The sequence below is a fragment of the Oculina patagonica genome, chromosome 14 (assembly GCF_052425735.1).
Source record: "Oculina patagonica isolate OP01 chromosome 14, crgOcupat, whole genome shotgun sequence".
NCBI lineage: Eukaryota > Metazoa > Cnidaria > Anthozoa > Scleractinia > Oculinidae > Oculina > Oculina patagonica.
This window is the reverse complement of record NC_135771.1, coordinates 18,730,392-18,755,777: the sequence shown is the minus strand read 5'-3', so window position 1 is coordinate 18,755,777 and position 25,386 is coordinate 18,730,392. Positions and strand designations below refer to the sequence as shown.

Here is a 25,386-nt window from a genome sequence, read left to right as displayed (position 1 = left end):
CCATAGTTCTAGTTTTTCTCGAAGACAGTGCAAACCAGCAAAAGAGGAGGGGGAAGGCTATTCTGCGAGCCTTTTTTGCGAAAGTTTACCGCCAAAAAATCCCAAAAGGAAATTATGTCCTATTATAGTCTTTTAGAAATGATCTTTGGCATGTTCAGCTGCGAGCCAAAATATTTCCGCCGTTGAGTGTTTCTTTCCTGTCGGTGAAGTGTCCGTGTGTAAACAATAGTCGCGGAACTCGGCCTTGTATATTTCCTATTGTTTTAACCCCTTGCCTACCAAGGACGTATATACACGTCCTCTCTGTTGTCACGCAACGACGGAGGACGTATATATACGTCCTCAACCAAAGGACATCGCCTGGTTGTTCGCGATTCCCTGAATAAATCATCACCGGTTGTTGAGAAAGGTCTGGCACTACTTTTGAAACACCGCTGACCCATAAAACTGCTTTTTGCTCGGACAATTTACAGAATGGCGGCTTGAGTGCGTGAAGGGAGATTGAACACAGATAGGGCTTTCCACAAGTTGCTCGGCAACTTTTTGGCAACTTTTCATGATTCGAGCAACTTTTTCCCCCACGAGCAACTTTTTTCCTCTCGAGCAACTTGTTGCATTTTGAGCAATTTCCAGACCGAAGATCTCCGAAGATTATCCGAGTGTTGTTCAAAGGCAAGACGAACGTTTCCGAAGATTGACTAACTTTCGGTTTTGTTATGTTTTAAAAAACATTACAAAACTCGTCAGCAAACATGACGTCATTGATATTTCTCAGTTAGAGAAATCCTTGTATTTAACATATTTTACCCTTAATATGTCATTTAGATAGTTCTTTTGCTGTAAAATTGCATAAAACTGCTTAGAAATCTTAATCTCAAAGGGAAATTAGCATATATTTAGAGAAATTCTCGTGATTAGAAGCAGCGTTTTGGATTTTTTGGAGCAACGTTCGAGCAACTTTTATTGTCAGAAGCAACTTTTTTGGATTTTTGGAGCAACTTTTGAGCAACTTTTTGAGAAATTACGGGCAACTTTTTAGGAAATCTCGAGCAACTTGTGGAAAGCCCTAGACACAGATGAAGCTATTGCTGAAATTTTTGCCGATCCCGACTCTGATGTAAGCGATTTAAGTCACAGCGAACTTAAGCCAAGTGATTCTGAAGAGTCTGAACATCAAAGAAATTGAACCTCCAAATGCAAATGGTCAAGGAGTTCGCCAGGGAGCTGTACGATTAAACAGTACAGTAAGACAATGCGGAAAAGGGAGAGGAATTCATTTTAAATGCTTAATCTAGGTGTACTTTATCTCAAACTGAAAGATGCCATTGCTTAGCCAAATTAAGAATCTCATTAAAAATTCAATATGGCCGCTGGTTGCTTAGTGTGTTTGGCTCTGGTAGGTAAGAGGTTTTTAAGTAACATATACCTTGAAAGACAACTTTATAGACAGCAGAGACGGCGTAGATAAGAAGTAAAAAAGAATCGTGTAGGGCTAAGGTTTAATTACGGCCTTGCTTTTGTCATGCTTTCTTGACCTTTCGTCACGCTTTCCGTAGAATGTGCTAAAATGTCGTTCACACAACTAGAGCCGGAGCGGCAGGGCCGTCGATAAAAGCCTGAACATGGAACATTCCGAAACACTCCGGAACATTACGGGACATCCCGGAACATTCCGGAACATGAAAAAATACATTAAAATTTTCAATATAGATCTATAAAAATTCCGGAAGTATTAAGAGAAGATTAAAAAAAAGGAAAAAAAGAGAAAAATAGTGTGTTAAATAATACCAGGTACCCTATGACTGCTACTCTGAATCCAGCACCGACTAAAGTTACTTAAATCTGTTTGGTCAGTTTTGGATTATTGTGCAAACATTTTTTCTTAAAAGAAACGAAAAAAGTTAGCTGTTTTGCAGTGCAAAATTTGTTAACGGAATCATGTCCTCTTCGTTCTCCGTTTACTATCTCTTGAAGAGCAGGAGGGCATTTTGCGTGCGCATGCGTCGATATGGACTAGTGCGCACGACAGAGAAGTTCTGCTATCGATTGTTTACATATTTTCCACAATTTATGGCCTAATTTCTAGCTCAAAATGAAACGTGTTTTAAGTTTTACTTGCTGTATACAATACTAAGAGTCCTTGCTTTATCTTCTGACAACAACAAGCAAAGTTTGGTGTCGGCGTGCTGTTTATCTGATCGACTTTGGCTATGTGTATTAAACATTGCACGTGGGCAAAATGGCGACCGAATGTCGAGAACCTAAATACCTTGCCCATGTTTTTAATAGCCGGGAGATCTAAACGGACAAAGCGCTACGGCTATTTAGTACTAAAGTATAAAACAGCAGTTTTAACTATACGATGTTCTAATCAAGTATCCCGGGTTTGAGCGAGTGGTCATGATTTTGTTCAGATTTGTCATAAAACTACAACTTAGTCGTTCTCACAATGCAAAAATCTCAAAATCTAGCCTTGATCTCCAGCGTCTACCGATGATATATGGAGCCTGAAGTACTTAAACTATCGTCTAATGCTACGAAGGTAGCGTTAAAAAATGGTCAATTGTGGAAATTTTTAGCTTTCTTTAACGTACGTTCTCGCTGGTTTATCCTAACAGAGAAACTATCGTTTGTGATTATTTCCTTAAACGTGAGCATTGGTCAAAATAACTTCACATTTCGATGATACAACAATTATTCTGTTGAACAAGAAAAGAATTACTGCGATCGGTCTTAATTTTAAAGTGTTATGGTAATTCTTTGCTGGTAGACTATTTGTTTACATTTTACTATGTTAATTAGTACATTTTTGGCTCCTTTATCAAAATCTAGCCTTGATCACCAGTCAAAAAATAGCATGAAACGAACAAGCGATATATATATTTTTCAGAAACGTTCTAATAACTGCTGTATAAAATGTCTTAAGAAATAATTTTTAACTATAAACAATGTTATTTTCAATTTTTCATTCAACGTTTATTTCTTTAAGTTTGATGTTCATTCTGTTATAACGGCTGTTTTACTTCTGTGTCGTCAAATGTGTTTTAAAGAACTGCAGTTCTTGTTCCAGGAAACCCTGTTTGCCAGTCGAGGGCAAGTTGGCTTTGCTTTGGAGTCATCAGTGAGCTGCATTATCATGTGCAGAACACCCAAACATGTCGTTCCCCTCAGGGAAAACCCTTTTCTTTGGTGGCCGTCCCTTTAGGCAAAAAATCTCCCGACAAGCTATAATATTGCTCGCACTCTGCCTGTATTACAGTAATTGATTTGATGTGAAGTTTTGATCCTAATATATCACACTCCAGCACACGGATAAATGTTTTCCTCTTTTTACGGCCTGTTTGATTTTTGTCGGTGAAGGCTTTCCTACCTGTCCCACATATTTTCCCATTATTTGCAACAACGATCCCGAAGCAGGCCAGAAAATCTGCTTTATAAGAGCCTTGCCACACAAAAAACACTTTTTCTTAGCGAAATTTACGTCTATATTAAATTATGTGACGATAAACAGTACAAAAAACAAAGTTTGAATCTTCCGCGCCATTTTTATTCCCAAGATCACGCGGTCTTTGTACAGCGGTTGCACGCATGCGCACGCAAAATGCCCTCCTGCTCTCTTGAAGAGAAGATATTTATCTCGGTTCCAGGTACATCGAGTAGCCCTGCATAGACTGGACTGGGTACAGAGGCAAATGCTAGTTACTGAACAGCACAGGTATGGTGCAGAAATATGCGTTCCAGCTTTTTTATCCTATTGCCAAACCAAGAAATAAATTTCCTGATGTTTGGGTGAAACAAAAAGTCGTTCGTGCAGTCTTACCAGAACCCTCCCCGGCCTCCCCGCGTCTTCGCCAAACTTTCTCCAGTACTCCTTTTGGTCGCGTTTCTCGAACAAAGATAATAAAGGCAATGGAAACTTCTCGCTCGGGCAATCAATGCTATTTTCACTGGATTTTATCTTACCACCATTTGAATTGATACACGCCTTCAAAAATAAAAACACTCGCGGAACGTTTCCACGATTTCCGTCAATCAAAGTTTGAAGGGTTTCAGTTAACGTTTAGCACCAGCGATGACTAAAGTGAACTACCGTATTTACTCGAATAAGCGCCGTGGCGCTTATTAAATTTTTCGCGTCTCAAGTGCGGCGCTTATTCGAGGGCGGCGCTTATTTGAGGGCGGCGCTTATTTAAAATTTGGACGCCAGAAAGAATCTTATCTTTTACAGTTATTGAAAAGAGCGTCTTTTGATTGTCAGTATGTCTCTTGCTGAGACAGAAGTAGCGCTAGCTGTCCTGGCAAAGGTTGGCGGCTTTCGCATCATTTACAGAACTACGTATTGTTAGAGTGTTGAATAGAAAAACTAATGGGAGAGCGAAAAAACAATCACTCATAACTGCAAAACATCGCTTTTGATGCAAAGAAATGTTCAAGCTTGTCTTACAGTTGCTTTGTAGTGCCGTTTTAAGTTAAACGAAATTCTTCAAATAAGCGCCGCATCGAGACTGCGGCGCTTATTCGGGGGCGGCGCTTATTAACTTTTTTGTCCTAAATGCGGCGCTTATTCGAGGGCGGCGGTGATTCGGGGGCGGCGCTCATTCGAGTAAATACGGTAGTGATAAATAATTTTATTCCGCGGCCAATACTCCTCCGACTGTTTTTCATTATCGCAGATTAAACATTTTTGCAGCTAAGTTGTCAGAGAAGGCTTTGTTTGGTTAAACCGTTGGAAAAAACGCTATAAAAATAGATACAAAACTTTTATGTTCAGCGAGCCGGTAGACGTGGCGCGATACTGTCGGCTTCTCGAAAAATTATTTTTCGTTGAGATCTGTAAACCATTCAGTTTCATCCGGTTCACAAACGCAAAAAACTCGAAATTGAAGGTCACGTTTCGCAAAAATCTTAAAAATATAGTTGCTGTGTAATACAGTTAAATTTGAATGTGATAAATGATCATCGCAGTGAATTTCCAATTTAAGCAATTGGAATAAAGAAGCCTGAAAAAAATTCAGGGCTTCAACGGGATTCGAACCCGTGACCTCCGCGATACCGGTGCGATGCTCTACCAACTGAGCTATTGAAGCCACACATTGGGAGCGAGGTCAATTGTGAGTTCATATTTTACCCGTAAGAGGAGTGAAATGATGTAATGTATATGAAATGATTCATATATGAACTGCGCATGAATATGAAAATGATTTCGAGCATCGCTCCGGTATCGCGGAGGTCACGGGTTCGAATCCCGTTGAAGCCCTGAATTTTTTTCAGGCTTCTTTATTCCAATTGCTTAAATTGGAAATTCACTGCGATGATCATTTATCACATTCATATCCATCCGCAGTTCATATATGAATCATTTCATATACATTACATCATTTCACTCCTCTCACGGGTAAAATATGAACTCACAATTGACCTCGCTCCCAATGTGTGGCTTCAATAGCTCAGTTGGTAGAGCATCGCACCGGTATCGCGGAGGTCACGGGTTCGAATCCCGTTGAAGCCCTGAATTTTTTTCAGGCTTCTTTATTCCAATTGCTTAAATTGAAATTCACTGCGATGATCATTTATCACATTCATGTCCATCCGCAGTTCATATATGAATCATTTCATATACATTACATCACAGTTAAATTTGTCCAAATTTTTGTAATCTTCTGTCGGCATGATCGCTCGTGCGCGACCTTGTCTGAAACCGCTAGCATTTGTCTCTAAGAACTAAAATTTAAGAACTAAGAACTAAGAACTAAGAACTAAGAACTAAATTAGGCTAAATTACAAGACCACTTTTGACTGCCCAGCCCAGTCTATGCAGATACCCCGGGCTATTCGATGTACCTGGAACCTCATTCCGTTAGGAAATTTTGCACTGCAAAAAAGCTAACTTCTTTCGTTTATTTCTTTTAAAGAAAAAATGTTTGCATAATAATTCAAAACTGACCAAACAATTTTTATTCACCTCAGTCGGTGCTGGATTTAGAGAGGAGTAGCGGTCATACATTGCCTGGAATTGTTTAACACACTATTATTCTCTTTTCTCTTTTTTCCTTTTTGGTTATTTTTTGTTAGTTTTTTAATCTTCTTTTAATATTTCTGGAATTTTTATATGTCTGTATTGAAACTTTTCATGTATTTTTTCATGTTACGGGATGTTCCGGAATGTTCCGGAGTGTTCCGGAATTTTCCATGTTCCGGCTTACGATTTATTAGGTTACCTATGCATGCGCAATAGAAATAGAACCAGTAATATTGCCATGACGCTTTCAATAGACTTGAATTATACCGCGGCTGGCCTTGTCAAACTGAACGAAGAATCGGCTCGTAACTGAAATAACTGAAACTCCATTCGCAACCGTTTTTGGGATGTCACGCGCGCACGCAAATGTATTGCCTCCCTTAATCAAGGTATCAAATAATATTAAAAAAATGTAAAGCTATAACCTTTAATAAAGCTAAAATCAGCAATTTAATTTATTCACCAAAGAAAAAAGCCTGTGTACAGCCGTCCCGCTCCGCTCATCGGAGCGGGACGGCTGTACACAGGCTACCAAGAACGTTAAAAACTAGGTTGCCCCCGAAGTTTCGACTATGTTTATCGGTTTTTCTTTGCTGTTCATCCTTTTCTACAATTCAGACATTTGATTGGAAATTAATTTTCTATTTTGGATGATTATTAATTATGATACGGTAAATCGTTTAATTACAAGAACGCAACAGCATCTTGACATCATTTTGTCATGTTTTGCTGTTGTGGGGGATCTCAGCTAGACTCAAGCTAGACTTTAGAAAAAGTCCGTCGTCTTTATTAATTTAACACGCCGGGACGGTCGACCTATCGCGACTTGCGTGGCTCGTTTTCGCGACTTCGTCGCTTTGAATGGGCCGCTTTGCGGGCTCGAATCGAACTCACTTCACTGTGGTTAAGTCTTGATCTCAGCGAGGATAAACTTTAGAAACAGCAAAACGTTTTAAAATTACCATTTGAGCCGGCCCAATTGTCTTATAAATATATGTGCTGAGAGCCCGAGCATGAAGAATGACATGAGAATGATCAATCTTTAGAAAGAAAAGGATGTCGAAAGAATTTCTTACCTCTGTCAAAGCAAACGCCTGCCGCGAGTTTTAAATAATCACAATGCATCTCGAGATCTCTTTTGAATTTCTTTTCTTGATGCCGCATATCATCTTGTAAAATTAAAATTTCGTCCGGAAGTGGACCGATCAAGACTTTTGAAGTTTTCTCCATTCAAGTAGTTTGTGCCCGGTAAATCAAGGTCAGTTGGACAAAGGCTTTCTTATCGTAAATCACGCTTCATGGCAACGATCAACTTTTTAAAAGGAAAGGACAGGATACCGAAAGAATTTCTCACCTTTGACAATGAAAACGCTTGACTTTCTAAAAGTCGCTCGCTTCTGGTTTCCGGTTTCGCCTGCCTCGAGTCTTAAACAATTATCTCGAGATCTTTTTTTTAAATTTCTTGTAAATCTCGTCCGGAGATAGACTGATCAAGGCTTTTCTCCGTTTAAGTAGTTTGCGCTTGGTAAATCGCGGTTTTGGACTAAGGCTTGCTTATCGTAAATCGCAGACAAATTTGAAGATATGGCTTGATATATTCGTACGTGTTCCTCGACATATTTTTTCTTCGGCCACTCAGTGTAAAAATTGTGGATTTTCTTACTTCTCTGCGAGTTACTTAGTTAATATCATAGGTGACAAATTACTCCTTAATTTTGGCGCGAAATTTTAGCGTTTATTTACTAGTTGTACCTATCGGTAAGTGCCAACGAGCGAAATACTCATGTTTGTTCATAAGAACAGATATTGAATGGTTTTTGATAAAACTATATTTGAAATGACCACTGTTATGGTAAATTGTATTTTAGGTAATATGCAATAAAAGGGCTATTTCTCTGGTGTTCATAAATGAAACAGGCTTGATAGCCTGCGTAGCAGGCGCCGTAGTTTCCAGCGCGCGTATTCTCCCCGGGGTATCCAATCGAACAAAATCGAACCAAAAATCAATCGAACCCAATCGAACACCACTCGTTCGATTGGGTTCGGCAATCGAACAAAATCGAACATCTATTTTGCTGTGAGTTCGATTTTCGAACCAATCGAACCAATCGAACATAATCGAACACAATCGAACTCAATCGGGTTCGATTTTCTTCGGAATCTTTCTCTTGATAAGTAAATCACGCAGGACTAATCAAAATCAACTTTTATTGAATGGAATAAATATAAAAACGTCCAAATATCGAACTGAATGTAAATGTTTAGTAAAATATATTTGGTAGAAGAGAACAAAACGACGGTAAAATAACTGAAATGCACTATTGCTTACATTTCTATATTAGAAGGAAGGATATGGTTTCTGCCCTGCTTTTCACCGTTACACTCAAACAGAAGTTGCACCTTTTTTATTCACTGCAACACAGGCAGTTGTGTTCAATATGTGAAAAACACACATTTGGCAAAATTTCTCCCAACCACGTGGCAGACTGGTGTGCCCGTGGCTATTGTGCAGACAATCGTCCTATCCCGGGGTATGGCGAATCGCCAAAAAAGGATTAGGGGAACGGTGCACCGTACAATATGAACGCAGTATAAACAAACAGGAGTTCGGTAATCGAACGTTCGATTGAGTTCGATTGTTGGTTGTTCGGTAATCGAACGTTCGATTGAGTTCGATTGTTCATTGTTCGGTAATCGAACGTTCGATTGAGTTCGATTGACCAAATTTTATTGTGAGTTCGATTATGTTCGATTACCGAACACAATCGAACGATTGGTGTTCGATTGAGTTCGATTACCGAACGTTCGATTGGATACCCCGGGATTCTCGCGATCGCGCACTCTTTTAAACACACTAAAAAACGTACACAGATGTCTGCTACGCTAACTTGAACGGTCAAGGATTATTTGGAGACAAAATTTTTATTCAAGTTAACATTACATTTGCCGTTAGAAGCAAACAACTTTTGACTTCCTTGTGTGTATGACATGCAGTAATTTTAGTGAGCGTCGCTTTGACTTGATGTTATTCCTACGCGGAGCGAAAATGCGTGCCAAATAAAATATAAACGGTATTTGATTTGGAATGAATCATCGGGTCAAAAATTACTATAAACACAATCAACACTAAAAGGAAGCATTTACCCGACTTCAGCATTCTCATAAGTCAAGAAAACTCTATTTGAAGTCAACAGTCCGTTTTGATTTTCATGTCTCTCTCTTCGATCGTAAACTAGTTAAAGGACTCCAAAGTCGAAAGATTATTTCATCGCTTTGAAGACCTGGATGTTTATTTTTTCGGCGGTCGAATATTCTGTAGGGTATTCTCTTTCGATTTATAGTTCCCTAAAGGTGTATTTATCGGTAAAGGGATGAATGACCACATTGAAAATTTTAACAGCGAGCCGCGTGGACGCCATTTTGGTCATTTGCTCTCTAGCAAGGAGTGAGAGACTGGGAACCAGTTCGGAAGAACAATACAACCCAAATATGGGGTTTACTTAAACCCAAATATGGTAAAAAAAAAGTCTCTTACGCAGAACGTAAGATTTTCTCTGCCTATACACTCATACGCACACGGCTCTATGATTCTGCCGCCTCGACAGCCTCACCTCTTGGCTCGGCTGTCTCGTTGGCAATAATTTCACATGTGAAATTATAAAATTGCCATGGCAACGTTGTTAGCGGCAAGATGGCGTCCGTAATAAAAGATGTTTTAAAGCTTAAACTTTGTACATTTTCGCTTGAATTTCATCTTAGCCAGCTAGCCTTGGCCATGTAATAAAACTTTTGATGATATTTTATATTTCAAAACGTCCAAACGACTTCCAGATTTAAGCCAATTACATAAATGGCATCGAGCGGATTTTTGAGCGTCAAAAACCTACGATTGCAAGCGTAATTTGTCGCCTATGATATTAAAATGTAATCAAATGGTATACTTGTTAAATTAGGAAATAATTTCACTTGCATTTTGTCAAAATGCTAATAATTTCCCTCGCCTAAAGGCTCGGGAAATTATAAGCTTTTTGACAAAACGCGCGTGAAATTATTGCCTAATTTCACTCGTCACCATTTGATTACTAATACTAATTATCGCGAAGTCTTTTCAACAATTGCATTGCTTTCGGCTTTTAGACATTGTGAAATGAATAGGCCTCGGGCAATTAAACAACATGAAATAAAATGAAATTCATTGACCAGTTGTTTTTTCGCACGCATTCGGCATAAATAGTTCGAAGTACTCCAAGAAATATTTAATTAACTTTCGGAATCAAAAACTGACTACCTAGGGGTGCGGGCAGGCTTACGACTTTAATCACCTCATTTCCTTTAGACAAGTTTATAGCGTTTAAAGCGAAAAAAAAAAGAAAAAAAGTCGCGACCCAGCTTGGTACCGTGTTGAGATATTTTCAGTTGTATTGCGTGACATAAATTATAGTACGATAAGAGATTTGCGTTATCAGGTTATGTAATATTTTGATTTCTAATGATTTTGATGTAGACAATAGAACCATGTAATCAGTCATCGCTGTCTACGTATTAGGGTGTGTCGCGCGTCAGTGATAAGGGAAAACTGAGCTAACTATTGTTCATTCTATCAGAGAGCGAAATCGGGTGTGATCAGGAAAATACTATTAGAGAAATAAATAGTGAAGTTTGCGGAAACTAGCCGTGTACTTATTGGCATTCGCAACAACCGAAGATGCGACACTATTTACACTGGACTTCATCGTAGCATGTCACGCGATCCGGTTTTGCGGTAAAATGCAAGGACCTGCAAGTTGTACGCGTATAATTTAAAAATAATACTTTGATTGTTTATGGGTGAATTTGCATTTAAATTTTGGTTAAAATGGAAAACAAATGGCAGAAAAATAGTGGCTCGCAAAAAGACGCTCGCAGCTCGTGGCTCCGGCTCGCAGGCTCGCACATTAGTTACTCTCAAAAGAGGGCAATGTTTTTCCATTAAATAGGCCTTATCACAGTTTTCGACGCCATCTTGACGAGTAGGCAAAGCGGGCAGAAATTACAGTTTTTGTATGGGAATCCGACGGCAAATATCTTTTACAAAATCACATGGCGTTAGGTTTAGAAAACATTTAACTTTCGTTGGTTTGATTTTCAGTTAGGTATGGGTCGCACTTGGGAAAAGTTTTCAAACTTTGCCAGCTAAAAAAAAAACAGAAAAATTTCTTAGACGTTGAAACAGCAAACGTGATACTTTTCCTTAACGTATGTAACGCAACACTTGTTTTGTCGAAAACATATGTAACTTGATACATTTCTTTGGGAAACAGAGCGACATCGATGGAAGTTGTTTTGCTTTAAGTAATAAAACCAATTGTAACACAGATATTATCGATAAATCCAAGAAATAGTTTTCAGATTGGGAGATATAAGGTCACCTTTTAAAGACTAGTCGGTATGTTTTTGAGTTAAAATCGAATGAATGACGATCGATAGCGGCAACAGAACAAGAACGTGCCATTTCGTAACAATTTGATAATTAAATTAGTTTGATTGTTAATTGAATGAACTGATTTCTGTTGTGAACAAAACAAAATCTTTGTTGTAACAGTTCTGACCAAGGAAAATGTGCATTAAAATCCATTTGTTTCTGCTCCAAGCAAATATATATATGTTATTTGCCGGCCGGGAGGTCCGTATTGGGAAAAACTGTGCCCGAGGTCTTGGCCGTGCTCAAGACCGAGGGTACAGTTTTTCCCAATACGGACCGACCTAGGCCGGCAAATAACGTTTTTATTTTTTTCCTACTTTTATTTGTTTGGAAAAGAAACCGAGAAAAAATGCGTCGCAAAATTTTTGTTTGTATACGCGCGGATATGACTTTAATGTTATGTCCGACTCGATCGACGAGCAAGAGTGAAGAATTCTGTTTGCTCTTTATTTCGGAATAAAATAGCTTCATTTAAAATGAACCATACTCAAGAACGGTTCAGCATATTTAATTTACACTGCAGAGAATCAAGAAAAGCAAAAAAATCATAAATATAGCACACATAAGACAGAAAACTAACACATTTAAATCGATTTCGGCTTCCCGAACAATTGCCGATAAATGTTTTGAAAAGTCTTGAAAGAAACTCTGCTCGTAGGGTGTTAATCCTATTTCTCTTGACTCAAAAGTACTCTTTGACTGAAAAGCAGTTTTACAAGCTATTCACACTTGTATTGAACACATTAATTCCTAGCAGAAGTTTATTCTGATAAACAGTGCCAAACTGAATGATATGCGTAGTGTCTATGTACGGCACAATATTGTGATAATTAATTTGTCCGTTTTTAATCAAAGAATCTCATTTCATTGAATGATGGCAAATAGTGCTCTGTTTTTAGCGAAAAGTGACCGATAAACAAGGCAGTTTAACTCTTGGAGGAAGTCTAAAAACCGGTGAAGTTTACCGCAATGGCGTGAAAATCATTGCGAAATGCATGCACAAAACAACGGCAAACTACGAACGGTAAACTACAACTCGACTTTGTTGAGAAATAAATAAATACTCGCCTTTTGAAGAACTTTTGAGGCCTTTAATTCCACTGCTTTTCAGTCCTTTCAAATTTACAACGGTTGGTGAACAGCTATTTCGATTTTGGAGAGCAAAACTTTCATGTGTTCGTTCGACTCGCGCTGCAAACTGATTTCACCGGGGATGCATCCCGTTCCGTTGACCGCGGTCAAGATCGGAAAATTCCGCCCGCTCCCGGAACCAATCAGATTGCAGGATTCGGTTCATCTTGCCCGCTCGCGCGCTGAGAAAAAAATAAATATAGGTTATTCACCAGCCGGGAGGTCCGTATTGGGAAAAACTATGCCCAAGGTCTTGGATACCGTTCCAAGACCGAGGGTACAGTTTTTCCCAATACGGACCAACCAAGGCTGGTGAATAACGTTTTTATTTTTATCCTATTTTCAGTTTGTCTTTAAAAGAAACCTAGAAAGACTGTGTCACAAAATCTTTGTATTCGCGCGTCATTTCAATGTTGAGTCGATCGACGGATTGGCAAGATTGTAATTAGTTAAATGCTATTTGTTATTTAATTCGGAATAAAATCGCTTCGCTTAAATGAACCGTACTCACAAAAAGGTCCAACATATTAAATTTACATTGAAGAGGTTCAATAATTATATAAAAGAAATTGAAGTAGTAAATATAACATAAATGTAAAATCGAGCCAAAGCATAACACTTTTATCGGCTTTTATCGGCTTCCCCGATGAATGTTGAAAGGAACTCTGTTCGTTGGATGTTAATTTCTCTGACTTAAAAATACTATCTAACTGAAAGACAGTTTCGGTATAGCTATACACACTTGTATTTAACGAATTAATAAACTTTGCGTTAATTTGCGTTAATTTCTTTGCGATAAACAGTGCGAAAGTGAAACTGAATGAAATGCGTAGTTTGGACGTACGGCACAATATTGCAAGATTTATTTTGACTGTTTTTAATTAAAGAATCTCATTTTCTTGAATGATGTCAACTAGTGTTTTGTTTTGGCAAAAAAGTGGCCGATAAAAGGCAGTTGTTACCCAAAATTGAAGTTAAAAACCGGTGCAGCTTACCGCAATAGCGTTAAAATGATTGCGAAATGTACAAACAACCACAAACTACGAAACTAGAACTCGACTTTGTCGATAAAGAAATGAATACTCGCCTTTGGAAGAACTTCTAGGCCTTTAATTCCACTTCTATATTGTCCTTTTGCATTTACAACGATTGGTGAGCAGCTATTTCGGTTTTGCAGAACAAATCTTTCATGTGTTCGCTCGTACAACGCTGCAAATGATTTCGCGCGGAAAACACACTCGACAATTCATCTCGCAACGGATACCGCCCGCTGTGAGCGGGCCGGATTGGAGAATACCGCCCGCTCCCGGAACCAATCAGATCGCAGGATTTGTAGAATACCGCCCGCTCACGAACAAAGAAAAAAATAATATGAAATATTTTTATGTTTATTTGCGAACGGTAACTTGAGATCTGTTTTTCAGGTAGGAGTGTAGTTTCAATTAGAACTGTTCCCGCGAGAATAAACAAGCACGAAGCGAATTTAGTGGCATTCTCAAATATTTCAACTTAAATTTTCAGATACTTTTAAGTGGGACTCCACCAAAACCCACTTGTGTTCCTTCCCGGGAGTTCCCTACGCTTACCTTTGCAACCGTTACACCATTGTTATTTGCTTGTAACAAGACACTTGTTTTCCTTGCAATACTTTTGTTTTTCACGGCTATATCGATGGTAGTTGTTTTGCTTTTAATAATAAAGCCAACTATTTCACTTTAATTTAAGAAAGTTGTGGTTTTAACCCTTAATATGCTGAAATTATTCCTAAAAACGCATTTTTTTTACGGTCCAAAAGTTCTCTAAATTTGCTAAAAATGCACTTTCTGAAAATGCAGGAAGATTTTGATGAAATTTCCATGTAAAAATGTACAATATTTTACTTTGGTGCATGCGCATAAGCCAAAATTTGGACGTTTTTTTTTTTTTTTTTGGCTGAACCTTTCCGATTTTTTTCCTTGCTCCTTTCCTTTTCGTTTTTCTCTGCTTTCTTATTTTCTCTATCTTTTACTCTGTGCTCCCCTTCTACTGGCCTGAAAAGTTTTGATCTGAATCAATGGAAAACCCTGGAAAGGAGATCATGATCAAGTACGGGTATTTTGGCCTGTTTTAGCACCAATTTTACACCAAAAACTGATCGCGTTTTTTTCGATTAGCTCTGTCGGAATGCAGTCAATATTGAAGATGGACAGTCCTGTGGAAAGATCTATCCAAGCTCTATAAGATGCAAATCACAAAAATCTGCTGACGTGTAAATTGGTGACGTCATAAGTGGCAGAATGGCCATTCCTTTAAATCCCGGAACAATCCGTGCTTAGCATGATAAGGGTTAATTGCTCGAAAGACATTTTTCAAAAAGTAAAGAACAAATCACACTGTTGAAACCACAGCAAAACCGGTAAATACTTTTTGAGTTCAAGCTTCAGGTGGTACTGAAAACAGCAATGTGCATAAAAGTATAAAACATACTAAAGTTTGCATCTTCCTTGTGCTTCATTGAGGGTGAAGAAAATTTTTGAGAATAAAACATCACATATAAATGAAACTTTATCTGTAAGCTAATTCCAGAAGAATGAAAAACAAATTCAGTGTGAAAAACATAAAACATGTCGTGTCAGCACTTAAGATCGGAACATTTCAGACAAACCTGATCATCCTCCATAACAATGTAGAGGACTGAATTGCCTTTTAACCTTTCTCTAATAGTCTTTCCATCCCATATACGTGGAGTTCCATAAAACTGAAAAGTGACACTGTCCTGACTTACAGCTGCACAAGAAACCCTACATAGAAGAAAACATAAAATAATTAACAGTATTGCTACTGCTCTGAAATAATAGGATCTGTAAATGCTTGTAAATTGCAGTTAATTGCAGGTCCCCCCCCCCACCTAAATGGAAATTTTCTTACCTTCCATTTAAGTTAAAGGTGGTAAAAGTCTCCTGGAGTTTCTGCCTCACCATCTCTTCTGACATTTCTTTGGAAAACTGGACCTTTGTTTTATACTGTCCTGTATTCGGCTTTTTGATTTTTGCCATTTCAATAGTGTTTGGAATATATACTTTGTCTTTACTTCTTTGACAATCATTCTTCTTAAGCAATATGACAGTTTTAGAAAAAAAACCATCTTGGGATCTCTTGACTTTAACTGCCGCACCATCTGGCTGTCCCATTGACAGGCTCGTAATATATGTAAGTGATTTCTGAAACGCAAAACTTTCAGTTGTAAGACAGAGTTTGCTTTCCTGCTAACAACCGTTTACTCCTAAAAGGTTGAGGTAATCTGCTATTGAAGGTTGCAGATCGTTATATTATGAATGTCATTAAATAATTTCAATTCAGTTAAATAAATCGACAAATGATTATTTTGTAATTGCAACCACATCTTATTATTAAATTGTTGAGTGGGGTGTAGCTGCCATCACCTCTGATTAAAATTATCGATGTAATAAAGTAAGAACTGATTCATTGCCAACAGTGGTGGAGAGGGCGGTGAAATCAGCTTAATTCACTTCATGTTTATTAACTTTTTCGAAAAATAATTTATATTTCGCAAGGAAAATACAAAATAAATTAATGTGTAATGCGTGTCTTTATATGTGATAAGATACTTATTTTCCCATTGAAAACTAAAATTTCTGATAGACATTAGATTAAATTTAATAGATTAAGAGAATCGGAGCTTCAGATACTCGGCAGCACCTTGTGATATAAACGTAACAAGACATTGCTGGGATTGTCAAGGGAGGCGGCTATATTCGCAGGCTACAAATCAACATTTAAACCATAGTACTTTATGATTACCTCCTCAGAGCCTGACGAAGGACAGGTGTCTTTCACCTCTGCAACAAAGAACGAAAATGGCAAGGAAAATTAACGACTTAGACTAAACAGTTCGGATATTTAATCCTTTCCTATCAATTCCTATCAATTCACACGATCTTCCAAGAACCCTTTACTCAGATACTAGAATAAAAAACAATCTTTATTGCAGGAATTGCAATTCGAACGAGCATTGTGAAATAATGTAATAAGGTGTTCGAAGACGCGCACAAGGATAACAAGTACCCTTTGGTTGCAGATTCGTGATATATAAACGTTAAAAGGTCTAGCAAGAGGAAATTATATATGCATGTCCCAGAAGGAAGAAAGCATAAAAACTGCAACGTTCCAAAATGTTCTCATATTTCGCAGTTTATTTAAATCTATATTCTGTGTTAGTTAAACCCCGATTATCTACTGAGTTACATACTGAGGATTAACGAACGTAATTGAAGAAAAAGACATTAATAAACAATAAGGTATAACGAAGAATGTTGTTTTCCATTAAAATGAGACTTTATTCGTGCTAATGAATGTTTGTGTCATGCAAAACTCCTTGAAGTGTGTATGCAAGGAAATTTTCAGCCTCTTTTTTATTTCATATTATTGAAATTCAAACTTTCCTTGATAGGTTTTCATGACAACTCATAATGATGTTCCAAAAAGCGCGTCACGTGTCCTTAATCGGTTTTTATCGAGCCCTGAAGATGAGCATTCTTGCTAAAAATGTGTGACCGATCAACACTTGTCCAAAATAGCAAATTTGGGGTTGTGAGGTAATAAAGTTTTTCAAATATATACTGTGGTTGACAAAGAAAACTATCAAAACTGCTGAAAGGGGCCTCGGTAACCAACGACAAGATGTGTCAACATATCCTAAATAGCCTATTTTCTTAGAAACATTCGTTGGAAAATTCCACAATTCCGAAGACAGCCGATGAAAACTGAAAATCTGAGGTTTCACTGGTTAAACTAATGTCCTTTCTGTAGGACCTTCTTCAGAAATATCCTTTTTGCTGGTGTAAGGACATGATTCGCACCTTTAAATATGAGCAACGTTTGTCGCTTAAGAAAGTTACCTTTGTTAGCCTTGGCAGGAAATTGACCTCTAAAATCTCGATTTTTCATACCTGACCCGACATCTTCAACTTGTCTCTGGACATCTGTTTCTTCCGTTTTCACATCTTTCACGTCTGACCTGACATCTTCCACTTGTTTTTTCACATCTGTTACTTCCGTTTTCACATATTTCACGTCTGACCAGACATCTTTCATGTGTGTCTTCACATCTGTTACATCAGTTTTCAGATCTTTCACGTCTGACCCGACATCTTTCACTTGTCTCTTCACATCTGTTACTTCAGTTTTCAGATCTTTCACGTCTGATCCAACATCTTCCACTTGTGTCTTCACATCTGTTACTTCAGTTTTCACATCTTTCACGTTTGACCCGACATCTTCCACTTGTGTCTTTAGATCTGATGCTTTAGTTTTTACATCTCTTACGTGTGACCCGACATCTCCCATTTGCTTCTTCGCATCTGTTACATCAGTTTTCAGATCTTTCACGTCTGACCCGATATCTTCCACTTGTGTCTTCACATCTGTTATTTTAGTTTTCAGATCTTTCACGTCTGACCCGACATTTCCCATTTGCTTCTTCACATATGTTACTTCAGTTTTTAGATCTTTCACGTCTGATCCAACATCTTCCACTTGCGTCTCCATATCTGTCACTTTAGTTTTCAGATCTTTCACGTCTGACCCGACATCTACCACTTGTGTCTTCACATCTGTTACTTCAGTTTTCACGTCTTTTATGTGTGACCCGACATCTTTTACTTGCGTCTTCATATCTGTTACTTTAGTTTTCAGATCTTTCACGTCTGACCCGACATCTTCCACTTGTGTCTTCACAGCTGTTGCTTCAGGTTTCACATCTTTCACGTCTGACCCGATATCTTTAACTTGCGTCTCCATATCTGTTACTTTAGTTTTCAGATCTTTCACGTCTGACCCGACATCTTCCACTTGTGTCTTCACATCTGTTACTTCAGTTTTCACGTCTTTCACGTCTGACCCGACTTCTTCCATGTGTGTCTTCACATCTGTTTCTTCAGGTTTCACGTTTTTCATGTGTGACCTGATGTCTTCCACTTGTGTTTTCACATCTGTTTCTTCAGTTTGCACATCTTTCACGTCTGACCCGACATCTTCCACTTGTGTCTTCTCATCTGTTACTTCAGTTTTCAGATCTTTCACGTCTGACCCGACATCTTCCACTTGTGTCTTTAGATCTGATACTTTAGTTTTCACATCTTTCACATCTGACCCGATATCTTCCACTTGTGTATTTAGATCTGATACTTTAGTTTTCACATCTTTCACGTCTGACCCGACATCTTCCACTTGTGTCTTCACAGCTGTTACTTCAGTTTTCAGATCTTTCACGTCTGACCCGACATCTTCCACTTGTGTCTTCACATCTGTTACTTCAGTTTTCACGTCTTTCATGTGTGACCCGACATCTTCCACTTGCGTCTCCATATCTGTTACTTCAGTTTTCACGTCTTTCACGTCTGACCCGACATCTTCCATGTGTGTCTTCAAATCTGTTACTTCAGGTTTCACGTTTTTGATGTGTGACCCGACATCTTCCTCTTGTGTCTTCACATCTGTTTCTTCAGGTTTCACGTTTTTCATGTGTGACACGACATCTTCCACTTGTGTTTTCACATCTGTTACTTCAGTTTTCAGATCTTTCACGTCTGACCCAACATCTTCCACTTGTGTTTTCACATCTGTTACTTCAGTTTTCAGATCTTTCACGTCTGACCCGACATCTTCCACTTGTGTTTTCACATCTTTCACGTCTGACCCGACATCTTCCTCTTGTGTCTTTAGATCTGATACTTTAGTTTTCACATCTTTCACGTCTGACCCGACATCTTCCACTTGTGTTTTCACATCTGTTATTTCAGTTGTCACGTCTTTCACGTCTGACCCGACATCTTTCATGTGTGTCTTCACATCTGTTACTTCAGGTTTCACGTTTTTCACGTGTGACCCGGCATCCTCAACTTGCGTCATCATATCTGTTTCTTCAGTTTTCACATCTTTCACGTCTGACCCGACATCTTCCACTTGCAGTATCTTCTCATCTGTTACTTCACTTTTCAGAACTTTCATGTCTGACCCGACATCTTCCACTTGTGTCTTCTCATCTGTTACTTCACTTTTCAGAACTTTCATGTCTGACCGGACATCTTCCACTTGCAGTGTCTTCTCATCTGTTACTTCAGTTTTCAAATCTTTCATGTCTGACCCGACATCTTCCCCTTGTGTCTTCACATTTGTTTCTTCAGTTTTCACGTCTGACCCCGCATCTCCAAACTGTGTCTTCACATCTGTTACTTCAGTTTTCAGATCTTTCACGTGTGACCCAACATCTTCCAAGTGCGTCCTCACATCTGCTACTTCAGATTTCACCTCTTTCACGCCTGACCCGACATTGTCAAGATGTGTTTTCACAGCAATGAGTTCAGTCTTCGAATCTTTCACTTCTGACGTTGGACCTTGAATAAAAACAAATATTTAAGCTTTTAATTGAATTCTCGGGCTATATTTTTCGCTGCTGAGTGCTGGATATGCTTCTTTACATACTTCTTACACAAAGGAAATAAAGCTTTTCAAGCTGATCAGGACTCTTTCAGTACCGGTACACCCTTAGCCAGGGATGAAAAAGTAGACCAGAGTCTCCAATTTATGTGCCACGTTTATCATGCTACTGACGTCTCTCTAGGTCCTCTAGATCCTGGTGGACCGCAGACAATAAACAGCCGAGCGTCTCCATTTTTAAAGGATTGCTGGAAACTACTTTTGACCAACAAATTGTTTTCAGGTATACACGACTTGGATACTGATGTCTTATGAGGCAATTTTTCGTGTAACGTGTTGAAGGAATTCTATGTGTAACTCCCCCATTTTACAATATGCTCCGTAACGAGAAGTTGAGCGCTTCTACTTATGCCCATTGTCTAGCTATCGCAAAAATGGGATCATCATGTCGATGTGTGTGACATAAATATTGTTAATTTACCTGTTTCATTGCGAGTTCATCTCCATGTTAACCAAGTTAAAGTAAAAGAATGATGTGCTAACCATTTACACATTTCGTCATTCAAAAAGAATGCGGTCCGTGTTACGTACAAAAAGAAGGTTGAGTAATTTTTTGACTAGTTCTGACCTAAATATATTACCTTTGCTTGAAATTGTTGAAATATCGTCTTCGGAATCGGAACTGTGTAGCTCGGATGATTCACTGGAAGATGTATCAACATCTCCTAAGTAGCCTGTTTCTTCGGAAACATCCTTTTCAGTTTCATAAGTTTCTTCGTGACCGAATATATCTGCTAGCGAAAAAGACAAATTAAATCATTGGTTCTTTTAATGATGTCACAAAGGACAAATTTTCTCATGTAATTATTCTCGTACTTTTCTTAATAACAGTTTAATAGTTTTGTTAAATAAAAGAGAGAACAAATAAAAACAAACTTATGGTACAGCTGCATTAGAAAATATTGCAAAGATTACGGTGGTTGACGGCGCGTAAGCCATAGCATTACAGAGGTCAACATTTATCAGTAAAAAGCATGCTCGGTTGTAACAATGACATTACCTCAAATACCGCTTATGTTGAAGTCGTTTACTTACCGTGTTGTTTTTGTGCTGCCTCAGCAGCTTTTGCGAGTTCTGACCAATCTATTGTCTGAGAACATTCTTTTTCATTCCTTTTCTCCTCAGAAAATCTGTGCAATGGTGTAATGTTCAGAACACGGGTGTTAATCACACAAGCTAACACACAGTCAAACTACAGTCAACACACCGGCCATATTGAAAGCACATGTAAAATTACTTTTTAATCCCAGCATGCTTTCCTACATGAGGCTAGGCGTGTAGACGTGTCACGCAACAATGTAACGCTGAACATTACAAATGGCAAGTAATGTGTGAATAAGATCACCTAAGCTTAAAGTCGTAAAGCTCATGCAACCAGAACAAATAAAAAATTTGGTAAATGTCAACAATTGATAAATTTATAAGATAAGAGAATTTGTTTAGACTTTGTGTGGTGAGGCAGAAAAGAAGAACCAGCACACTTGTGGTCTGCACCTGATCAAACATTGTCACCTTCGGTAACTTTGGGCAATACACTTTTAAAATGGTGCTTGTCATACTAGGATCGCACCAAATATCATCTAGTGGAAGTAGTCAATACTCCTAGTCAAGTCATGCTATGTTAACTGCATAGCAAAACTAGCAAAAGGTGAGCTACATGTACAGATTAATTGTACTAGGTTATTTTAAGGAGACAAATATGAAATGGCACCGATTACCCCCTGAATTGTACTCCACTCCAATTACTATTACTAATTTATAGTCTTAAGGTTTTTCTCTGTTGTCACAAGAAATGCACCTTTTTGTTATCTCTTCAAGGTAATTTGCAGTCTCCTTGTTGCCATGATCCTTGGCAATAACCTCTGGCAATGTTGAATTGTTCTTGTAGCCGTCAAAAACAATTCTTCCCGCCGAAGAGGTGAAAATAATTTCAATGAATTGCTGAGCACCAAGTTCTGCTGCTACATAAACCAAGAGACATAACATCTGGACCTGCTGTGTGAATCCTAAGAAAGGTGAGTGAAAAGGTCGTGATTAAGTTTACCTTTCGCAAGCTAAACATAGGAGTTAATTAAAAAAGGATGAGGTTTGTGTTGTTCAGAACTTTCCCCAAACAGGGCCATTCTTTATTACTGTAAATATTTTACTGTAAATATGGCATGCACATGTGGGAGGCCTGGTGGCCTATTAATGGTTAGTGCACTGGACTTCAGATTATCAGCCTGGAGCTTATCTGGGCTTCCATAGCGAGAATCAACTCCCCCCCCCCCCCCTCCCCCCGCCAATACTCATTTATACACCTGGGTGGAGAGAGGCACTAAAAGAGTAAAGTGTCTCGCCCAAGAACACAGCGTAGTGACCCAACTGGGCTCCAACTCATCCCAACCCAGGCTCCAACTGGGCCACTAGATTCCAGCACAGACTTAACCTATGGCATGCACATGGTCTGGTTTTGCTGTTGAAGACATGATACCCGGTAGTTGTTGCATGCTTTGTGCACTGAGTCAGAATAATAATAATTAAAACAATAATAATGATAACAATAACACCAACACCTGGTAACCAACAGTGCCTTTTTTAGATGTATGCTCCATAGAGCATTGGGACAAAAAATATTGTTTAAATCAGTTAAATCAACTATATTTTACCTTGGTACTGGTTAAAACCAAGATTTCCAGAATTTTCTGTTCCGCCTCCACTAGTTCCAGGATTGCCACTCAAGCTTTTAGACATATTATGATAGTTTTCACAAAACCTTTGAAGTTCACTTGGACAGGATACTACTTTTTGTAGATTTACACCATATGTTACTTTGGTCTTTCCCAAAAGGATGTCATTTTGTGACTTGAGTGTTCTGAGTGTTACATCAATCACAGCAGGTACTGGTGAAGCTGCTCAAAAGTTGAAAAAAAAAGTAAGATGTAAATCCCTTAAATATGATACTGTAAAGTTCTCAAGGCAAGGTCAGTGATCCTTGTTACTTTTAGATTAAGCAGCCTTTCCCTATCACTACTCTAAAATGTGTAACATGTGGATCGATGCATCTTAAAGGGACTATGACACCACGGGGATTTCGCATTTTTTGGTCTAAACTGTTCTGAAATAAGTGGTTGACAACGTTACCCATGGACAACACCGTCTTTGAACATTTAACGGAAGACAGAACCTTTATTTGGGGATAGAAATCAAACTTCGTCTATAAATATCGATATTTGTGAAGGCACGTACACGGAAACATCGTTGGCCAACGTTTTCAAATTGCAACCCATTTCCATCCGAGCCATCCGCTGCCAAACGCGCTTTTAAATAGTTTTAGTGCTCTAAAATAGCAATTTTCGAGTCACGACTGTATTTTTTTTTTGCCAAGTTTAAAAGTTTAGTTTTCATTCCGTGAAAATTTATGAGCAGCAGGTGATTCAAACATTTCTTTGATGCACATGATAACAGATAAACGGCGGAATGTCTATTACATTGATATAAGATATTTTCGTCAAAAGTGACTAAGTATGTCTGAGAAGCACACTCGTCTAGGCATCTGACTGGGGAGCGAGAGGTCGCGAGTTCGAATCCCAGAGGAGACAGTTTTCTTCTTTTTTCCTTTTTTTTCTTTTTTTAACCCGTAGCACTCTTTGAAACTCAGACTTTTTGTAAATTAGGCATAACGAAAAGTTTACAAACCTGGAAAGTAACCATGCCAGGAGCCATTTCTCAATCTTTCCAGTTCTATAGTGCCTAACCATTCAAAGGTAGCCCACACTGATGTAACTGCTGGTTCCAGTTTTGGAGTAAATGTAAAAACGATTGGTCCTCCTCCCTACATGTACAGAGAAAACAAGTAACCATGAGATGTTTGGATTGGGGAACCAACATTTAACGAGAATGCTGGAGGTCTTTCAGACAACAAACAGACCTTATGTTTTGTGGTCAGATTAACAGACAGGAACAATGGCGTTTTGGTTAGGGGACCGGACTTCGGATCGAGTAGTTCTGGTTCAAGCACTGGCTAGGGTCTTTGCATTGTATTCTTGGGCAAGACACCTATAAACTGTCACAGTGCCGCTCTCCACCCAGGTGTATAAATGGGTATGGTACTGGCGAATCGTATGCCAGGGGTAACCCTTAGATGGACTAGCATCCCATTCAGGGGAGATGAGGAGTAGGCTCCTAGTTACTTCATGCAACGGAAACTGGGAAAAGCTCCGGGTCCACCTGTATGGGTCAACTGGCCCGACGCAAACTTTACCTAGAAGGTCTACTTGCCACCAAGAAAAGGGGTAGTTATTTAAGAGCCAAAAGAAATTAAGGCTCCCTACAGGTTTATGGAAGTTACTTAACAATTCAGTGGTGTAAATTACACATCATGCAAATAGAAATCCTTTGATTTTTGAATATACAAACCTTTTGAGAGAAGATAAAGCAATTTACCTGTAAATGACTGTAATTTGGGTTGCTGCTAACGTCAAAATGAAGATTATCGTGTAACCATTGCAACAGTGAAGACATATCTGTGTCATCTGTAAGAGTCAAAAATAAGATTCAGTTATGTTCACGTCTAGAAATTAAATGCTAAAAGGTTTATTGACGAGGTTTGATTTCTATCCCCAAGTAAAGGTTTTATCTTCCGTAAAATGTTCAAAGACAATTTTTTTTCATAGGTAAAGTTGCCTACCACTTATTTCAGAACAGTTTAGACCAAACTCAGAGACTCAAAGGACAGCACAGAATGCAATGGAGTCGATCAATTAAAAGTTTGTTTTATTTTTCATGTTTAATTGTTTTATTTTACTTTCAATTAGACGTTGAAACACCACTTGTGTTCCTTCCCGGGTGTCCCGGCCTTTTAGGTTTCGACTCGTGTCACGAGGCAAAAATGACGTTTGAAAAACAAGCCCTTAGTTTCCCTCTCCCTTCCGAAAGGTTATAACATCGTATAATGGACATAAAAGAGCGGGGTCCGTATAGTGAGTTTTACCTCTATCATTTATCAAAAGAACTGTTCACAGATAACGGGCACCGCCTAATGTTTTAAGAAAATGATGACAACTGAATCATTTTAAATGTGAATGTTTGCTGGTGAAAATCTGGAAGCGGTGGACAAAAATCTTACACTGTAATTTTGCCGTGCCTGTTTGTCCTTCTGGCCCCTGTTGTTCAAAAGATGGATAACGCTATCCACAGGATAAATCACTATCCGGTGGCTAGCGCTGTATGTTTTGTTAACACGTACCCACTGGAGAGCAATTTATCCGGTGAATAGCGTAATCCATCTTTTGAACAA

General features: G+C 38.6%; 2 protein-coding genes across 2 annotated transcripts in view; both read right to left on the bottom strand.

The window, feature by feature from the left end:
* The window catches only part of LOC144638721 (uncharacterized), a 48,512-nt gene extending 30,270 nt beyond the window's left edge, over positions 1 to 18,242 (bottom strand). Inside the window, exons 1-3 of the mRNA XM_078497947.1 lie at positions 17,561 to 18,242; positions 16,413 to 16,450; positions 15,519 to 15,811 (exon numbers count right to left, since the gene is read on the bottom strand). Of these exons, the coding sequence (XP_078354073.1) occupies positions 15,519 to 15,811; positions 16,413 to 16,450; positions 17,561 to 18,158 (929 nt within the window). The 5' untranslated portion in view covers positions 18,159 to 18,242. The remainder of the gene's footprint in view (positions 1 to 15,518; positions 15,812 to 16,412; positions 16,451 to 17,560) is intronic.
* LOC144637583 (uncharacterized) lies at positions 18,169 to 25,375 on the bottom strand. The gene is made up of 9 exons (XM_078496647.1): positions 25,336 to 25,375; positions 24,534 to 24,622; positions 23,787 to 23,922; positions 22,757 to 22,999; positions 21,907 to 22,114; positions 21,144 to 21,238; positions 20,690 to 20,839; positions 18,322 to 20,005; positions 18,169 to 18,223 (listed from the first exon to the last, which is right to left on the bottom strand). Exons 1-9 carry the CDS (start codon positions 25,373 to 25,375, stop codon positions 18,169 to 18,171), a joined length of 2,700 nt encoding a protein of 899 aa, XP_078352773.1.
* Between the last annotated feature and the right edge of the window lie 11 nt (positions 25,376 to 25,386).